Source organism: Canis lupus, chromosome 36, assembly GCF_003254725.2.
Source record: "Canis lupus dingo isolate Sandy chromosome 36, ASM325472v2, whole genome shotgun sequence".
Taxonomy (NCBI): domain Eukaryota; kingdom Metazoa; phylum Chordata; class Mammalia; order Carnivora; family Canidae; genus Canis; species Canis lupus.
The window spans coordinates 3,707,422-3,727,810 of NC_064278.1; the positions used below are offsets into that span (position 1 = coordinate 3,707,422).

General features: G+C 41.8%; 1 protein-coding gene and 1 long non-coding RNA gene across 10 annotated transcripts in view; one reads left to right on the forward strand and one right to left on the reverse strand.

The window, feature by feature from the left end:
- LOC112674729 (uncharacterized) overlaps positions 1–3,311 on the forward strand; it is a 60,619-nt gene extending 57,308 nt beyond the window's left edge. For all 7 annotated transcript variants that reach the window (XR_007408540.1, XR_003145542.3, XR_004804118.2 and 4 more), the window contains 2 exons: positions 1,149–1,294; positions 2,856–3,311. This is a non-coding gene — a long non-coding RNA (uncharacterized LOC112674729). The remainder of the gene's footprint in view (positions 1–1,148; positions 1,295–2,855) is intronic.
- The window catches only part of ACVR1C (activin A receptor type 1C), a 79,417-nt gene that overhangs the window by 18,781 nt on the left and 40,247 nt on the right, over positions 1–20,389 (reverse strand). For 2 of the 3 annotated variants that reach the window (XM_025471146.3, XM_035697523.1), the window contains exons 3-5: positions 7,856–8,092; positions 2,841–3,071; positions 58–225 (exon numbers count right to left, since the gene is read on the reverse strand). In XM_025471146.3, the coding sequence (XP_025326931.1) occupies positions 58–225; positions 2,841–3,071; positions 7,856–8,092 (636 nt within the window). The remainder of the gene's footprint in view (positions 1–57; positions 226–2,840; positions 3,072–7,855; positions 8,093–20,389) is intronic. The other variant, XM_025471147.3, reaches the window with a different exon arrangement.

A 20,389-nucleotide genomic window follows, 5' to 3' on the forward strand; every position in this document is an offset into this window, starting at 1 on the left:
ACTTGATGTTTCTACCCTCATACTCAAGCAGAAAAAACTTAGAAAGAAAACGCATACCTTGTGTCCCAACAATCTCCATATGTAGGTGGGCCAGACCACTAGCTATTGAAAGTGCCAGTTTGATCATGCCAGCCACTGTCACTATGTTTCTATTCAAATAGTCATATAAAGAGCCCAGCTCGTGATATTCGGAGACAAGCCAAAGTTGAGTCCAAGTTCCGTTATCTAAATGGGAAAAAGTCATTGTATTGCTGTAAGTATATGATGAGGAAGAAACCAAAAGCTTTTAGCAACTGTCAGCATTTAAAGTAAATCTATGTTGTTAACAAAGCAAAGTTAATTCCTTTAGTGATGATGCTGACAGTCCAAGATGGCAAAGTAAAATTTCTCAACGAATCCCTGAAGATATTGATGTACTGGGACCTGTTGTATGTACCCACCATAGCTACAGGAAGCTGTGAGAGTGGTTCTGACCAAGTGACAACTCCTTTCTTATTCCCTCTATGTATTGATAGTACCACATTCTAAGAGGAATTACTGACAGCTGCGTTTAGGCTCAGTGCTGTGCTATAAATTATGGTGAGCTTTTAAGAAAGATTGCTTCAGCACGAGCCAGAAATGCACCAAGTTTACACAATGTGTTATTACTGTAATAAAAGCTCTAAAAGTCTAAGAATGTTCACCTTGTTCACCTTTCAAAATACGAAGTCGATTTTCTCCAAAAGCTTGCGTTAAAGAGTCAAATACAGTTATTAGACATTTTCAAATAATTTCCTTCGTTTAACCAAAAGCTAACCCAGCTTATAAAATATTTTTAGCAGAACAGAAATTAGCCTAAAACTTCTCCAGGTATTAGAATCCCTAGAGTTAGCTTTAGCTTTCAGAATAGTGTCTACAACAGCCCTGGGCAGTCCTGACCAGTTCTGACGCTCAGAGAAGGGAAGGTATAATGAACATATGCTAAGGACTTTTCTATTAAATGCTTTATGTACAAAAGCTACTCTTAATTCAAATATTTAATTTCCAAATCTGGGTAGTGATAAAATTTCCTAGGAATACAGAAATCAACATAGCATAATAAAGTTCAGTCATAAACTGACCACGTATAAAACTAATTCTTACTCATACCTCTCTCTCTCCCTGCTCAGCACCAAGGGCTGTCTTGCCCTCTCACATCAACGTCTTTGTCAGACAGTTGACTAACAAGTGGAACTATAAAAATACCACAAAAGATTTAGAAATGAGAATGTAACAGGATGTTAGCGGTCATTTGAAATCACCCACAAAGCCACTGGTAAGTAAGCCAGTGACAGAGGCAGACCTGTTAAACTGAAGAAGAGACAATCAAGGATGATCTTTCTTGGGCCTATTGTTTTATAATCAAATAAACATCATGATTAAATTAGCCACATCAAAATAATCCATATAACTAAAGTCATTACTGCTTTGACAAGAATGCTAATTAATCTAATCAGTAGGTGCAGTTCAGCTCAATTTTAGCAAGGAAAAGAAAAAGTTCAAAGCTTACTAAGAAATATCTCATTTTTGATAGTCTGGATATATTTTCAAAGTATATATATATATATATATATATATATATATGAAGTTATGAATTTGGAAAGAACCCGTTTTGTTCAAAGCTCATCTTGGTTCTACTCAGTTTATACCTGGCAAATCAGACAACACATGCCATCAGCAAACATAATTATGGCCAAAATGTACAATAGTTCTAAGCCCCTCTTTTGTCATCTACTTAATAAGAATCAAGCTTATACTAGACAAAAATAATCATAGATTTTAATTTTTATAGGCAATGATGGATCCCTGATATCCACAGATAATCTATGTTTTAGATAAAGGTTGCAATCTCTGCCTCACCAAAATTTTTCATGAAGTATTACTGATTTGAATAAAAAAATTGATTGGGTCAAGTTTTGCTCATCCTTGTGCCCTATTTCCCTCTGTTATGGGAACTGATGCACAGTTAAATGAGTAAAAGCTATGCAAAAAGAAGAAAGAAAGCATAGGTAACCCACAAACTATATCTAGTCCCCGATGACTCAGGGATTTATGCCATATTTTATGAATACTGATTTAAATACCAGAACATTGCTGCTCTGTCTTGTGCCACAAAACTCAAAAAGTCACACTGTTTGGGGTTGTTGATGTTAAACCTCAAGATATAATTCATATTCAAAGTACATTAATAGAAAATTTCACTAAAATTAATTTGCTTGCTGCCATTCTGTGTTCATGGAAAATGTGAGTCCTGGAGTCGAAGCCTATTTATATAGATGATAACTACAGTCCTAGCAAAGGTGAATATTCAGCTAGCACTTGCTGGTATGTCTGTACCAGTTATTAAAATATTGAAATATTTCTGTCCTCACTGGCTAACAGTTGGTATTCAAAATTCCAATGCCTTTCTTTGCCCTAGATACACAAAGCAACCTCCTCCACCTCCCACCACACCCCCTGACAAGATGCTTTCAGATCTCTGGGCAAATAAGGCATAAAAGTTAGCATGGCAGGGTTTCCCCAGGACTCTGTGCCAGCCGAAGGTGCTCTTCTGATTGGTTGATTCCTGTGACACACCAGTCACCCAATATTTTAAATATCAACCTGGCTATGGCGTCACTATGGTTTCATATTACTTGTTTGCCCTGCCTTTATTGTATGGCTCTGTACATTTATCTGTGAGGAAGAGGAAAAGCATTTTCTACCCTCAATAAATAAACTAGATTTTTATGTAGATTTTATTAAAACAAAGAAATTATTTATCTTGACCTGATGATAGACATAACATATTTACTTGCTGAACCCAATTACATTGAAAATACCTTTGTTGTCAGCAGCAATGAAGCCAAGTATGTTTTCGTGTCTCAGCATAACCGTCTGGTAAATCTCTGCCTCACGAAACCAAGATCTTTCATCTCTGGAGGAGAATATCTTTACAGCCACATCTTCCCCACACCATCTTCCATGCCAGACCTCACCAAATCTACCTTTTCCTACTATCTCCTGAAGCACAATCGTCCTTGCAATTGTTCTTTGAACCAACAGAGGTAGACCTAACCAAAGAAAAGATGGAATTGATTAAAAACAGGCAAGTGTCAGAAAAGAACTGTCATGATGACCATTGTTTTCTCATAAAAAGGCAAACATTTAAGCGCTTTCATAATCTTACCAATTTTGAAGAACTAAGCACCATTATACCAAACTTTAATGTCAAACCATGCTCAAAAAAACCCTCCAAATTCTAAATATGAATTTCTCTTCTCACATTCCCAAATAAAGATTTCTTGAACATAGCCTACTGATACAGATACCTGATTTTCCAAAACTGTTGCAAATCTCCCTGATTTGCCCAGAGAGCTAGTCAAGTTACTAAATACACAAAGGTCAAAAAAAAAAAAAATTGCCATTAGCCTCTAAAAAAAATGCGTTGTTTCTAGTACAACTAGGGAAGCAGAAGAATCCCTTGTGAGTTTTTTTTTTTAAACCAAGTTAAAATTGCACAGTGAAGAATCAGATTCAACAATCAAGGGAGGTAATCATGTTACACAAAAAGCAAGGCATCGTCATAGAAAATAATCAAACGAAAAAAAAAAAGAAAATAATCAAACGGGTATCCTTTGTGAAAAAAAAAATTCAAAGAAAATATATTCTGAGTGTATGTGAAAAGTTCAGGCTCTTTGAACCAATAACCCCCCCACCCCGCCCCTAGAATTCTATCCTAAGGGTTTAATGCAAAACACAGAAACACTTACGTCAAAATATTTGATACATTATTATTCATGGGAAATAGAAGGGAATGTTTGAGATAATAGAAAAAGGTTAAACATAGTGCAGCGATTAAGAGGACAGATAAGAAAGACCTAGGTTCAAATTTCAGCCGTGCCACATGGTAACCACAGGCAAGTAACGGGATTTCTCTGAGCTTCAGCTTCCTTAGATAAAAAATAGGGGATATTACCCCTGTCTCATAGGGGTAATACAAGAATGAATAAGCATGTTAAGCACCTAGCACAGTATCTGGTAGAGTACACGCTCAATAATGGTGAGCCCTTAATATTCTATCTTGGAACAGATTACTTCGAGCAAATGATAATGATGCTGCTGCTTATGAGGAGGCATTTCTTAATGACATGGGAAAATACTTTTGCCATAATGTTAAATGAAAATAGCACAGTAAATTTTACCAGCCATCTAGGTAAGTGTACCTAGCCATTCAAAATACGCACAGGAGATAGACTGGAAAGGAAATTTGCTAGATGCTATGATGGTTATTCCTATTTCGTGGAATCAGGGTGAATCGTGATTTTCTTCTTTCTAATATACATTTTCTCAATTTCCACAACGGGTACTTATTACTCTTATAATTAGAAGAAAAGAGTTAAGAGGTTACAGTAGAAGTTTACTCTGGGAAGTCATGTTTAGTTATTATCCTCGTACTCAGATGGCTTGGAAACTCTCATTCTGCAGCCCTGTAAGCTCTGCAGGCTTCGGCCTCTGCTCCTGAAACGAGCCGTGGTTTGTTCAGATGTTCTCCTCTCCATGAGAACCACCCACTGTGGCTAAATAAGCACAGACTATAAGGTTGCTATTATGGATCTCAACAATTAGTCATAGAGCCCCATAGCCAGAAAGTTCTGAGATTGTCTAGTTCCACTTTATCATTTTAGAGCTGAGAAAATCAGGGCCCTGCAGTAATCCAAGACTCGCCCAGAAATATGCTTTAGTGGGAGGCCGACCTTAAACTAACATACTGGTGTTCGGTCCAAACTCTTGATCTCCCCATTCAGTGGATGTGCCTGCTGTCCTCTCCTGTTGGGAACACTTCCAGCAATAACTCTAAGGGCTGTTTCTACTGAATACGGTCAAGTTTACTACTTGACAGCACAATAAAAGTTGTACTAGCAATTATCAGGTCAAACTGCAATCTCAATCTCTCTCCTCCCTTCCCCCAGCCCCTCCCCCCACCCCCCCGGGCCCAGTCTTGCAGGCACACACTCGCAAAAACATCACCATTGTCAACCGCAACCAACAAGAGCTGACCAGAGAGCTGGATAAGCCCATGTTTTCAAACTGCAAATTGACCAAAGCACAAGACCAATGCCACAGACCGTAGACAAAGTAAGACAACATCGAAGGTACTTAGCACAGCAAGTAAGCTAAGACACTAAAACTCTGTAAAAGCTGCTTCTGTATCTTTCCAGGCAACCACCTCAAATAATCTAGTTCTTGTTCATAGGCTTAGAGATTTCGTTTAAAGATACAGAGACTTCAATTCTCCCTGTAGGTTCATTTTAATTATTATTATTATTATTATTATTATTATTATTATTAATTTTAACCAGGGTTTGTAGAAGGGAATGCCTGTCTGATGGGAAGGCATCTTTCGGGAATGTCACCACCTTTCAGAAATGTTACATTAGGACAGGAAAGCAGTGATTCCCCCAGTCTCTTAGGAGCCACCTGAGACACCATCCATTCACAGAACCAGTCCAGCAGCACATCAGTCCACTCTCCTTTCTTGCAGGTATCACATCTCTTTGAAATATGTCCCTGACCTGGTCAGGAATAAGCTTCATACTGTTCACTTCTTACCCTCTAACAAACTGCCTTTGCCTAAAGTTGGCTGGCCAATTAGGAGAAGCAAAGAGGGAGCAGAACCACCTGATTTCCTCCCAATGAATGAGCTTTCGTAATGGAAACCTCCCTGCAGCTAGACCCGTTCTCTCTGATTACCAAAGGCTGCCATCAGCTACTCTTGGCCAGTGCTCACTGCCACATGGATGTGGATGTAGCTGGCTTTGAGAGAAAGTGCCTACAACTCTTTAGATTTGGTCATTTAAAAAAGTCATCTGGGCTTGGATACATTTACAGCTTTCTTTTTAAGAATGATCTTAGAATAATCTAAAGATGAGAGTCCAGCAGGCATTAAATCCAGATTTAGGTTTAAAGGTGCATAAAAACACCAAAAATCTTAATGTTCATTTTTTTTTTTAATTTCATGCCCTGGCTCACGACTATTTTCTTAAACTAAATAAATATCCAGTCTCCGGTTATAAAATCTCCACTACTTTTATTTGAAAAGGAAATTCTTAGTCATCTTAAATATATTCAAGGAAGAGCTCTAAAATACATATTTCTACTTAATGTCTTCAGAGGAACTGAAATGTTGGGGGGCATTAAATAGATGGTTATTTAATCACTTGAACTTTATAAAGAAATTATATTAGAGGAAGTGGGCACAAATCAGAGCTCTCTGTGTTCATATTTTGTGCCTAAAATGTTACCAGCGTTCAGGAAATTAGCCAGCGCTGGGCCTGGGATGTAAAGTCAGGGAAGGAATGAGTACTACATCTGAACAGTTTTACTTTTAAAGGAAGAATGTCAGATTTCCATGCAATAGTTTAATTTGGAATTTAGTTCTATAAAATTTTCCTGGTATGCCTCCTTTGAAAACCTGCCACCTCCTTTGTGGCATAAACATTGTGACCACTGTCAATGACAGAGCAGGCGATCTTGCCCCCAGAAGCAACAGACTACCTGGGCTCTGTGAATGACAGAACTAGGCCTCTCTTTTCTGGACTCTTTGGTGAGTCTAAAGCTGCTTGATGTTCACTACAGATGCTCATACAGATGCTACCGCCCCTCGGTCATCTGCCCTTGTTAACTGTGCTTGTCTGGAAGCTCCTAAAGGCCAGGGGCTGTGGAGTTTCTGAAAGTCTGTTTGGGGTAATCATCCTTAATGACCCTTCCAAGCAAGAGGGGGACCCAGGGGCTTCTGAAGTGACCCCCCCCCCAGGCTTATCCTGGTTCACATTTCCGCTGTACCACATGCCAACAGGATTTCTGGACATATACATGAGGAACGGGCATTTTAGAAAGTCTGGTATTATAGAGAAATCTGCGTTGTCGCCAGAAACCCAAAATGCCCTCATACAGCTTGTGCTACGAGACTCATTTAGGCCATAAAACAGCTTGGTATTTTGAATTGCTTCACCAGGGGTCCTGGAGTTCCCCTGGTTCTGGAGAAGAACAGAACTATCATAGCATCTTAGCAAACGCCAGCCCAGCAGTGCTTGCCGCTCCCTACCATCTCCGCTTCTATGCTTTAAGAATACATTCTTGGGGGCCCTGGGGGGCTCACTGGGTTAATCACCTGCCTTCGGCTCAGGTCATGATCCCAGGGTGCTGGGATCGAGCCCTGCGTGGGGCTCTCTGCTCAGCGGGGAGTCTGCCTCCCCCTCTCCTCTCTGCTCGTGCTCCCTGTTGCTATCTCTGTCTCTCTCAAATAATAAATAAATAAAATCTTTTTAAAAAAAAAAGAATACATTCTTGATCCTAATTTCAGGTCAGCTCCCTGTTCACTTCACACACACATCCGGGGCGGGGGGAGGGGTGGGGGTGGGGAACTATGGATTCTGAAGACTTTGGTTACACCAAGCAAAGACACTGTAGGAATTCCACTTTGTAGAACTGACATCTTTGCCTCAGAATTCAGCTCCCTGGATGTGGTGACTTTTGTGCCCATGAAACATCCTAAGAGAGCAGCAATGATTACTACTGACCGTCACGGAGGAGGGAGAAGGGGAACTCTGTCTTGCTTCAGAAATAAATTCTGAACGAATATAAAAATGAGAATCTTACTACCCAAAGGCAGAAAAGGCAACGGGGAAGACTCCAACCTTCTGGCCCCGACAGCGTGTTTCTTCATCAACCCCCCAACAGGATGCTACGGCACGTCGAGCCCTCTGAGCCACACAGTTCGGAATAATCGCGTCCTTGGTGTTAGATCTTTTTGACCAAGTCTCTTTCTCACTGTGAAGCGGCGCCGAGCACCTACCGGAGCCGGATCCAGAGGCCGCCACGTCGCAGATGAGGTCTTGCAGGGTCTTGCCGGCGCCGACGAGGGCGCGCTCGGGGACCGCCTCCTCCACGTTCCGCCGCCTCCTCTTCCTGCGGCCGCAGCGGCGCCCCCGGCGGGCGCACAGGGTCAGGGCGGCGGCCGCCAGCAGGGCCCCCGGCACCGAGACGGCGGCCGCCAGCTGCACGGGCCCGAGCCCCGGGGCGTCTGCGGAGGCTTCGGTTACAAGAGAAAGCACAGGAGCGTAAGTCAACCAGCGGGACACTCCCCGAACCCGGACTGCCGTGGGTCGCGGGGTCGGGCATCTGCGCTGCGGGGCTCGGCGGCCCGGGGCGGGGCGGGAAGGGGCGGGAAGGGGCGGGGCGGGAGCATCACCGCGCCCGGGGCACGCGGGCCAGGGCGGCTTCCCAGAATGCTCGAGGCTCGACGGGCACTGGGGGGCGCTGGACGGGATGAGCACCGGGTGTTATTCTGTGTGTCGGCAGATTGAACACCAATAAAAAATAAATTTATTATTAAAACATAATAATGATAAATAAAATCCGCCGAGGCGGGTGACAGCTGTTTTCTCCCCATTTCCCGGCTGCCCTCCCGCGGAGCGCAGCCTTCACCCCCCACCCCGCACCGGACCCCGGCGCCCGCGCTCTGTCGGGGGCTCCCGCTCCGGGCCGGGGGGCCAGGGGGGCCAGGGGGGCCGGGGGGCAATGGGGGGCCGCAGGGGGCCGCAAGGGGCGGACCCGGGGCTGCGGGAGGACAGGCCCCCCCACCCCCCCACCCCACCCCGGCTGCGGGACGGCACGCCCGGGAGCCCCGAGGCCAGGCGCCCCCCAAGCCGGGCAGCGCAGGTGCGGCCCCCCGCCCCCTCTCCCCGGCCCCTCTCCCCTCCCCCCTGCCCCCTCTCCCCTGCCCCCTGCCCCCTCTCCCTTCCTCCCTGCCCCTCTACCCTCCCCCCCGCCCCCTCCCCCTCCCCTCCCCCCGCCCCTCCCCCCCAGCGAGCTGCATCTGCGGGCGAGCGGCCGGGCGGGAGCTCACGTGCAGGGCGCGAGGGCGGCGGAGCGGGCGGGCGTGAGCGAGCGAAGCCGAGGGGCCCTGCGGTGGGTCCCGGTCGTCCTCCCCCCCCCCCCCGGTTGGCCCCGATCCCGGTTGGCCCCGATGCCCGGCTGCCCCCCCCCCGCCCCGCCCGGCCACTCCCCTGTGTCTACCCCGCGAACGGGCGCTGGGGGCGAGCAAGCGGCGGCGCCTACCTGGGCCCCGGCAGGCCTCGAGCACCGGAGGCCCTGCCGGCTTCGCTCTCGGGAGGGAGGGATGAGATTTTTAGTTTTAGAAAAATAAACACGGTGACTGAAGCCAGGCAGCGCAAGGATGTAATTAAATTTGCGGGTCTGACATGAAAACACAGCTAGGCACTTTTTCCAAAGTTCATCTTGCACTTAAGAAATCTTAATTTAGGGAAAACAGTGATACAGGAAAAACCCATATGACAGATATTTTTCAAAGAAGTAATTTTGACCCTTGAAATGAGCACATGGTTCATTTTCTTTTCGTTCGCCAAAGACAGCCTCAGGATCCATTTCATGTCATTTCATCCCCAAGTCCTATCATCAGGGACGTTGGTTTTCGTTTTTAATAAACCTTAGGAAGTATTTTGTAGGATATGGGAACACAATTCTGGAGCCTCGGGTTCTCAAACATCACAGAAGTAGAAGGACGCAGGCTTTGGAGAAAGAGAAGCCAAAGCGAACCGACGTTGTTTTCTCCATCTGTGGCCTCGGTGCCTGGAGCAAACCGAGGGGACCCCCCCCCCAGGCCTGCAGACGACCTCTCTCCAAAGCAGCAGCACAACACCTGTCCCTTACAGTCTAAACAAATGACCCTGCCGACAAAACAGACCTCGTGAATTAACCATTCCTCCGTCTCCCTCCTGTACGACGACAATCCTGGAGAGCTTATTACATTAAATGCACTTACGTTTTACTTAAAACATGTCAACCGGAATATGTAAATATAAATTTAAAACAAATATTATTTCATTCTCAAGGAAAAGGAATCAAATTCCTCAAAAATGTGTTCATAAGAGTTTCATTATAATCCAAAAAACTAGGTGGGGTTCTTTCTTTGTTTGTTTTTTTGGGTTTTTTTATACTATCCCTAAGTAAAAGATCTTAAAATGTCACGTGAACTCTGGAAACAAACATAATCCCTGCTCTTCTTACTTTGCCCAGGAAATTCTGGCAGATAACCAATGTTCCTGCTCCAGGTGTTCCAGGATTCCTCTGAAGGCATCAGAGGTTGTACAGGTGCAGATGAGGAGAACTTGGCCTTGAATATCCTCATGACAAGGGACTAAAAGAGTTCTCGGACTTGACTTTGCTTTAGAAATCATTAACCGTGGTATCTGCCACTTCTAACGTTTGCTGTTATAAAAGAGTTTTATTATCCATTTCACAATGATCTTTCATATCTACATTTCAAGTTGTGTCTCTATCTTTAGGTCCTTCACCATGGTATTCTAGGAATCCTATGAAAGCCACAGAAAGCGCCTAATCACTTGGAACCTCCATAAACATCTAAATTAAACAAGTTTTTAAAATAAAAATAAAATTTAAAGAATAAGATTCCGCTATAGATACATTTATATGATTATCTTATTTCAATATATGTTATCAGGGGCTATCAATATAAACATTAGAGTTAAAAAGCTTATTGATTGTCTTCATTTTAGTAAAGCCCTATTAAGCAGAGCTCAGATCATCACTATGGTAACCGATAAAGAGGCAAAAGGTCAGCAACCCTGAAAATAGAATAAAAGTGTACTGCTCTAGTGAAGGTTACTGCTCTCAAAGATGTTTATTACAGATGGGCAATGTTTCTACTTTTGTGAGCAAATTTACTGATAGGCGTTAGTAATAAAAAAAGATTACTCAGCTAGAAAAAGGCTAGAAGCAATATCCAGAAAGAGCTCCTTCAACACTGAGCAATTTTTAAAGCAAACATTTGTAAGGCCATCTTCTAAACCAAATGTTGATTGTAATCTCTGCAGGAGATAAATGAAAAAAAAACTGTAGTCTACACCCACCGAGTCATGGCAAAAGGAGATAGTAGTGTAGTTAAGAACACATTTTAATAAGTTACCTTATTAAAGTTATTTATTTATTTTTTAAGATTTTTTTATTTATTCGTGAGAGACACACAGAGAGAGAAAGGCACAGACACAGGCAGAGGGAGAAGCAGGCTCCATGCAGGGAGCCCGACGCGGGACTCAACCCAGGGACTCCAGGATCACACACTGGGCCAAAGGCAGACACTCAACCACTGAGCCCCCAGGGATCCCCAATAAGTTACCTTTAATGAGCACATTGTTTCCTAGCTGGTTTTACATTCTAAATCACAGGACAACTCTTATTATTCAATAATTTCCAATTTGAGATTGACTGTGCCAAATGAAATGCATTCTCCATAATCTGAGTAGCTCCGTCGGGGACTATGTTAAACCCAAAAGTGAGGGACGCCTGGGTGGCTCAGCGGTTGGGCGTCTGCCTTCAGTTCAGGTCATGGTCCCGGGGTCCTGGGATCAAGTTCCACCTCAGGCTCCCTGCGAGGAGCCTGCTTCTCCCTCTGCCTATGTCTCTGTGTGTGTGTCTCTCATGAATAAATAAATAAAATCTTTAAGTAAAAAAACAAAAACAAAAAAACCTAAAAGTGAGATTTGGGGAGTACTGCATTGTCCACTCATGTTACTTCACTCCCTAGCGAATTAAATAGAATAGAATGGGGGTGGGGGAGCACTAGCCCAGATGGGTGAGAGGAGCCTCACTCACAAGTATCTTCCCTATATAAGCTCTATAATACACTGAACCAAGTCAACACAGAGAATGAAGTACTTACAAGGCAGGCAGAAGGGTTGACCAGATGGGGATGGAAGATTTTGGATAGCTGGAGAGAGTCATGGGAAAGGTAGATGGATGTAAGAAAGATAACACAAAACAACAACAACCAAAAAGGAAGAAGGGAGGAAGGAAGGAAGAGAGAAAGAGAGGGAGGAAGTGAAAAAGGAGGACTTAAAAAAAAAAAAAAAAAAACATTTGGTGTGTGAACTTTGCAACTTCCCCTACAAACCTGAGTGGAACTGTTGATGAAAGCCAATGGTCACTGCCACTGCTCAAATAAATATCAGGACTAGTTTCGATGCTTCAGCTTCTCCTAGGACAGCGCCTCCTTGCCACTCCCTACTTCCAGCTTTAGGTAAGCAATCCTCAAGATTAAAAGAAAAAGATAATATGGGTATGATCCCCATGACCCCCATGTTTCCTCCTCTGCTGACCTCTTCTCTTTCCTTATTAAAAATAATTTTTATGATTACTGATGTTTATGAGATTTATGTGACCTTTAAATTAATTAATTTATATCTTCTTAGCATATGCTATTAGTAGGAGATGACTTAGAACTAAGTGGAGCTAACATAGAACTAAACGATCTATGGACAGATCAATTGTTTCAAATAGTCCATATTGACCATTGGCACGGAAATCTTATAGAATGTCTGTTCCACGTAGAGACACATTTCTTCACTACATTTAAATGACCTTCAACTGACTACGAACTAAGACATTACAATGGGGTGAGGAACTGTAACTCTTTGAAAAGGGGCATCTGGATGGCTCAGTCAGTTAAGCATCCAATTCTTGATTTCAGCTCAGGTCATGGTCTCAAAGTTGTGAGATTGAGCCTTGAGTTGGGCTCTGTGCTGCATGTGGAGCCTGCTTAAGATTCTCTCCTTCTGTGTCTGCTGCACTGCCTCCACCAACTTAAAAAAAAAAAAAAAAGCAGCTCTTTGAAAATAGAGTAACTGAAGAGATATGTGCTGGCTGGACAGCGGTTAAAAAATAAAATCAGGGCAGCTCAGGTGGCGCAGCGGTTTAGCGCCGCCTTCAGCCCAGGGTGTGATCCTGGAGACCCGGGATCGAGTCTTACGTCAGGCTCCCTGCATGGAGCCTGTTTCTCCCTCTGCCTGTGTTTCTGCCTCTCTCTCTCTCTCTGTCTCTCATGAATAAATAAATAAAATCTTAAAAAAAAAAAAATTTCAGACGGGGCATCTGGGTGGCTCAGTGGTCGAGCATCTGCCCTTTGGCTCAGGTCATGATTCCAGGGTCCTGAGATCAAGTCCCACATCCAGCCCCCCTTGGGGAGCCTGCTTCTCCCTCTGCCTATGTCTCTGCCTCTCTCTGTCTCTCATGAATAAATAAATAAAATATTAAAAAAAAAAAAAAACTTCAAAGAAAACAGAGGTCTCCATCCATCCAAAGTGAAGTTTTGTAAGACTTTACAAGGTTAGTGTTTCCTTCCCAGAAGCCTCTGGAGCAAGTAGCCTAGAGAAATTGAAGAGAATCCAAAACACTCCTAAAGAAACCACAGGCAAATTTAATATTAAACCACTCTTATTCCTTTCATTAAAAGTTTTGCCCCAAGTGAAAAGATACCATCCTGCAAGATAACATTCATGAATGTATAAATATCAAAGTCTTCAACTGCCTCCTCACCCATTCCCCCTACAAGGAAAAGCATTTCTTTTTCCAGCTTGGAGCGTGTTCTCAGGTAGTAAGCCAACCAAAAAAGATAACGCTGCTTGAGATGCTTTCTGACGGGTCTGCTTCTGTCCTGGCACATGGGGGAAATGCCACCAGGGTCAACTGAATGCTGTGGTCCATCCACCTACCCTTTAAATCCTCTATTACACAGGTACGTGACGTCAATGAAAGGGTCTTTGTTTAGTTTCATTCACAGGTTTCTGGGGGAAATCGTGGAAGGAATACATGCAACTGAAACAAGAGAATACGTTGCCTCTAAGACATATGTTGTTCATGAGCTCCACAGGAATAATTTCTTTTGTCAAAAACAGAGTGGCTAAGCATGGAGAAGTCCCCCAAATCTTCCTGATGAACCTTCTTTAACCTGCCATTTCAAATCCTCCTCAAATGTGGATACCGTCATTTCAAAACATTTGCTTGATGATAACGAAAATACATTTTGAATCGGTTTCTTACTGCTCAACTAAAGGACTGGCTCCAAATGGATTGCTTTGTATAATGTTGCACTGAGAACAACTGTCTAGTGAAGATGCCAGAAAGTCGGGCACAGTCCACATCCTCATGGAATTTAAATTCTACTAAAAAATACATGATCCATCTAGGGAACAATTCCAAAGCAATTCCAAAAGTAAAAATATGAAGACAACTTTACATAAGAGCAAGGGAAGTGAGAGATAAGAGAAAGAGCATGATGAAGAATTCCATTCATGATCAATCAGTCCAATAGAAAACAATATGGAAAAAAATATGGAACATGTACTTACTACACTTACTTACATGAAGTAGAATGGATCTCAGCTGCTAAGTCAAAAATATCAGTTTTATTGGTCTAACACTCCTATGTAATTCTGCACTCCCTAATTGCAGGCAGCCCTCCACTCCCTGGAGCTTGTCCTAGTTTCCTACTTCTTCACAGTGACCCTTAAGTGATAAGTGTCATCAGGAATAATCCAGTTAGAAGTTAATTCGGTTAGATTCCTCCAACATACTCCACTATAGGGAATAGCAAATGGTCACCCTTCTCCACAGAGCAAGAATAATCATGTCGAACAGGTTGTTTGTGATCAACATGAAGCTCAAGTACTGAACGAGGGCAGCATATCTTTTAATCTAGGGACACCTGCGTGGCTCAGTGGTTGAGCATCTGCCTTTGGCTCAGTTCATGATCCCGGGGCCCTGGGATCGAGTTCTGCAGCCGGCTCCCCATGAGGACCCTGCTTCTCCCTCTGCCTGTGTCTCTGCCTCTCTTTGTGTCTCTCATGAATAAATAAATAAAAATGTTAAAAAAATAATACCTTCTAATCTAGAGATTCAACTGGGTGAATGAAGGGGACAGAAATAACAAGAGCATTGATCTCTGCCTTTTAACTGGATCAGACGAGCTACGGATGGGCCATTCCACTGTGCTCAGAGAATGGCTATTTGCACATGCTGTCTTCCCCTGGAATTATTTCATGATTTTATAGCATGTGGGTCGCACTGCACCTGAAAGTATTTCCTGTATAACAGGAAAGTATAACACTCTCCTTGTGTTATGGGGCTTCTGGGCGTAGGTGAGGAACACTGGGTATCTCCAAATCTTCTCTTGTCCACTTTTGTCTGAATTTAAGAATAATGTTTTTACACATTAAGGAATTAGAAATGTGAGATTGAAGAATATAATCTTTGACTTGGGGTCTGTAGAACTTTGAATTAAACAGAGATGAGATTAATCAAATGTAGAAAGGAAAATTTAAATCAGCTCCATGGTTTTTCTCAACTTCAGTGCATCCACCCAGAGGTGAGTTTATCTGTCATCAAAACACATATTCTCAAATGATACCTACTTGTAAAGAAATTAGATAGTAATTATTCAAGGAATATTTCAGGGTTTTTTTTTTTCCTTAAGCCAAACTTTTACATGGAAAAAAGGAAAGATCCTTGAAAGTAGCACCCACATGTCCTATCACAGTTCCCCCTCGTTCAGAGAAGGCATTTAAAGACATTGACCACAAGGGAGAAGTTACGCTTCTCTGTCCTGAGGCTCACACTACTATAAATTCTCCCACAGCATACACAGTCACACAAAGTAGCTGTCTTTTCACTCGGAAAAGACTGGTGTGAGATGATTCTATTTTGACCCAGTCCAATATCCTATACATAATAATCACCCAAAAAGGATTTCAGTAAACAGGTAATAGTATTTACATAACTGAGAGAGTAGGTGCTCACATAGTGTGAAATTCTCAATTTAGAATTAGTTATAAATTTACTTCCAATTTCCTATTACATCCCTATGAACAAAATTTCATAATTGAAATCAGTGTACTTGTTTCCTGGGGTAGGAAATCCTTCCTATATTAGACTTTAGAAGCACAAGCTTGACTTCTTTGTATCCTTATATTTCAGAGCACTTTCCTAAATATAAAAATCATAGCACCTTTCAGTTTACGGAGGGAGAAAAAAAAAAAACCCTGTCTGGCACACCTGTCAGGTGTGCACCGAGTCCTTGGAGAATGAGCTATAAATGGATTTGTTCATGTGATAGCAGAACAATTCCACAAGGGGTCCCGTGAGTATTTCTCAGCATGTAGATGTCACCTTAGACTGACTAGAGCGATGAATTGGTTTAAAATAGAAAAGCATAAGAAAGTTAGAAAACAACAATGCATTTTTTAAAAGATAGTAGATCACAAGACCTTTAAAGTCCCAAAAGAATAATATGATCAGAGCGCAATTTATATACTTATAGCATCCTTTAAAATCATTAATTTTTGATCAATCTAATTGTACTGTTTTGGCAGTTTATCTTCCTTCAGATGTTATCCTTCAGTTTGGTTGAAATGAAAGTCTAATTTAGACATGGACCTAATCAATATGCATTGTTTACCTACCCTGACTGATATAAATAATCAATTTCCCCTTTTCTCTTTACACATCTGAGAACAGAACAGGAAGGTGGAAATTGTACTGAGGTTAATAAAGCACCCAATATTTTAATGTTGTGCGTGTCTTTTCTTTACTGAAACCAATTATCTGGAAAGCAAAAAAATATAATAGCATTATTAAAATAGTGTATGAAACCTGAAAGGAAATTATTAGCACATTTACCCTTTCAAGTGCTGTATGTTTTGGTAGCAAAATGGAAACAAAGATACCTGGAATTTGGATGTTTTTGTTGAATAGTCGATTTCCATATGAAAGGTGGTAATTAGTGTGAGCACGAACTAAATAGCAATTCCTATCAAAATTAACCCAGTAAATACCCAGCTTCTCTTGCCGGGGCTTCCTGACCTTATCCCCGATGACTCTTCATAGAAATTTTTAGAGTGCTCTCAATGCTATCTGATATCACAGCTATTTCTCTGAGCATGTCTCTGATGTCACCTAGAGTCACAAGAAATCATGTTACAAACCGAAATGCAATCCAACCATGAGAGAATCAAGCCACAAAATGCGATTCCTTCACAAAGGAGAGACATACGTCTTAATAATCAGGAAGAAAAGTGAGATCTAAAATTGTATTCAACAGAAAACAAAGGGTTGCAGAAGGGGAGGTGGGTGGCGGGATGGGGTAACTGGGTGACGGGCACTAAGGAGGGCACATGATGAGATGAGCATGGGGTGTTATATGTTGGTAAATTGAATTTAAATAAAGTTTAAAATAAAATTGTATTAAACAGAGTAACTCAACTATGCTAAAGTAGAAATCTACTAAACTATTGATAGTGGGAACTCTAGGCCAGTGGGTATAAGCTTGCTATACACACTGGGGCGCCTGGTGGCACGGTCGGTTAAGTAGCCAAATCGTGATTTGTCATGGTCTCAGGGTCCTGGGATGAGCCTGCATCCAGCCCCAGGGGGAGACCTGAGTTGGGCTCTGCACTCGGCAGGGAATCTGCTTCTCCCTCTCCCTCAGCTCCTTCCCCCTGCTTGGTCTCTCTCTCTCTCTCTCTCTCTCTCTCTTAAATAAACACATAAAATTGTTTTAAAATAGAAAAGGCTTGCTACACAGAGACAGAGTGAATAAACAGGGAAAGCCCATGTCTGCTAAGGAAGACTGAGTTACTTCTCAGCTTCGACCACCAAGTAGACTTCAAGGATGCCATGCCTGATTGTTCAAGGCAAGCCAGATATCTAGAAGTTTTATAATAAAACTCTTAATTTTTAACAATGTCATGAAATTCATGTTTCTTTCCTTTTGCTGAAACTGTAGGTCAAACAAACCCAGTCTGTGAACCAGCTATAACCCCAAAGCAGAAAGAACTCTGGAGGACTTGTCGTTTCTATGTTCATTGGAACTGGGTTTAGCCACAAATAACAAAGGAAATCAGACAGCAGTTCCTTTTTCTCTTTCGTGTGAAAGTAATTTGAAGATGGGTTGTCCAGGGTAGGAGGGTAAGTGGTCAGCCAGGACCTCCCATGCTGCCACGCATATGGCGCCACGCATATGGCTCTGCACCCTCGTGGTCCGAGGGAGCCACTGAAACTCCACCCTCTACACCCAGGCAGCATGATGGAGGTGGCATAAGAACGTATCAGTTCTGTTTTCACGGGTCTGCTCAGAAGTTTTCCAAAACACTCCTCTGGCCACTCATCCCATTTGCCAGAACCTAGTCATACGGCCACACGCATCAGTAAGAGTAGCTGAAAATACTGTGTTAGGTGGACAGCTGATATTATCAGCTAAAAGTCTAGGGCCTGCTACTAAGTGGGTATTGGGAGAAAACAATATGTCGTTGAAACTCTTATTTACAAGCATGATAAACCTTGATCTATTAGATTTTTTCGGTAGAAAAAGAACATATGTGCAAAGAGACAAGTCAGACTGTACAAGAATTGATAAGGAGTTACATAATGTCCTCAGCTGTTCAGCGCTCCAGTACCAACTTAGATGTTAATAGAATGTGCCACCTCAACTCAAACAACTTTGAAACTTGATGTTTTGTTCTTCTTTTATTTTTAAATATAGTGAATATACAGAAAAGTGCATACGTACATAGGTTGAGTATAAAAAGACTGATAAGTTCCCATGCATCACCACCCTCCTTCATCCCCTTTCCCCCTCTGCCCTCACTCTGAGATACCCCCACATGATTACAACCTTATTCCCTCATCAAGGGTAACCTTTACTCTGATTTGATGAAAAATGATTTCCTTACCCTTGTACTGTGGTTCCCAGAATCCCTTTTCTTATATGGTTCCATGTTCAAGTTGGCATATTTGCATACATGTTCAAATATGAGAGTGGCATGTAATTTCCTTTTCTTATATTGTCTTTGTTGGGTTTTGATATCAAGATTATGCATAAAATGGGGCACCTGGTGGCTCAGTGGTTGAATGTCTGCCTTCGGCTCAGACCGTAATCCTGGTGTCCTGGGATCGAGTCCCACCCACATCAGGCTCCCCACAGAGAGCCCGCTTCTCCCTCTGTCTGGTCTCTGCCTCTCTCTGTGCCTCTCATGAATAAATAAATAAAATCTTTTTCAGAAAAGATTATGCATAAAATGAATGAAGGAGTGTTTCCTCTTTGTCTACATTTTGGAAGAGTTTGTGTGAGTTATCTGTTTCTGGAAGTTTGTCAAAATTTTCTGGTAAAGCCTCATGGGCTTTGAAATTTTCTTTCTGGGAATATTTTTCACTACCTTTTAAAAACTATGGTCTTTATCATCATAAGACTATTCAGATTTGATTAATTGCAATTTTCTAAAAATTAGGCTGCTTGAAAACCATATTGTTTCAACTCTATATGGTCTCACTAATTATTTTTTCTACTTGTTCTATCAATTACCAAGACTGACATAAAAATCTCCCTCTGAGATTGTAGAATTCTGCATTTCTCCTTATAGATCTCGAAATATTTTCTTTATTTTTTAGTCGCATCCTTAAGTCCACAGAAATTTAAATTTATTAAGAATCTCTGGTAAATTGAAACTTTAATCATTACAAAATGACCCTTCTTAACTCTAGTAATATTTTTTGCCTTAAAGTTAATTTTGTCTTCTCTTAATATAAAGAAGCTAACAGGGATGCCTGGGTGGCTCAGCAGTTGAGTGTCTGCCTTTGGCTCAGGGCGTGAATCCCAGTCCCAGGATCCAGTCCCGCATCGGGCTCCCTGTGAGGAGCCTGCTTCTCCCTCTGCCTCTGTCTCTGCCTCTCTGTGTCTCTTGTGAATAAATAAATAAAATCTTTTTTTTTTTTAAGAAGCTAACATTTTTTGTTTTAATGTATGTATGGTCTGTCTTTTCCATCAAAATAACTTCAACATTTTTGTAAACTTTCCTTTTTCAAGACATTTTTAAAATGATACTTAATTGGATTTGTTTTCTCTAGTTTGGTAACTTTTGCTTAGTCTATTTACATTAAATTATTTACATTTAATTATTATTGGCATTTGGATGCTTTCTTTTTGTCACCTCTGTTACGCGCTTCTCTCTCTCTGCCTCTCTCTCTCGTTACTTCTTTTGGATAGTTTTTATTGTTTTATTTTTCCTATTGTAGATTAGAAGGAACGTAGTCACACTCTACTCTTTTAGAAGTAATTTAGAAATGACAACAGAGACATTTCAAAGCATAAGGATTAACAATCTTTTTACCTTGACAAAAAAAAAAGGCCCTTAGAAAATTTTAATTCCATTTACCCCTCTCTTGATATGTACAGTATGCTATTTTTATACTGAGTGACCATTTTATCTCTATTTTTAAAACCCTAGAAGACATTGCTGCTCTTGTAGATTAATGCTCTTTAGAATTAGTTACATAGTTAGTACCTTTTTTTCATTCCTCCTTGCATGCCAGAACTTTGGTACAGTTCCTTTCTGCCTAAAGTTCATCCTTAGAATTTCCTTAATCAAAGACTTTGATAATGTTAAACTCACTTATTTGTGTTACTTTGAAAATGTCTTTTACTTAACCTCATTCTTTAAAGATATTTTTGCTCTGTAGAATT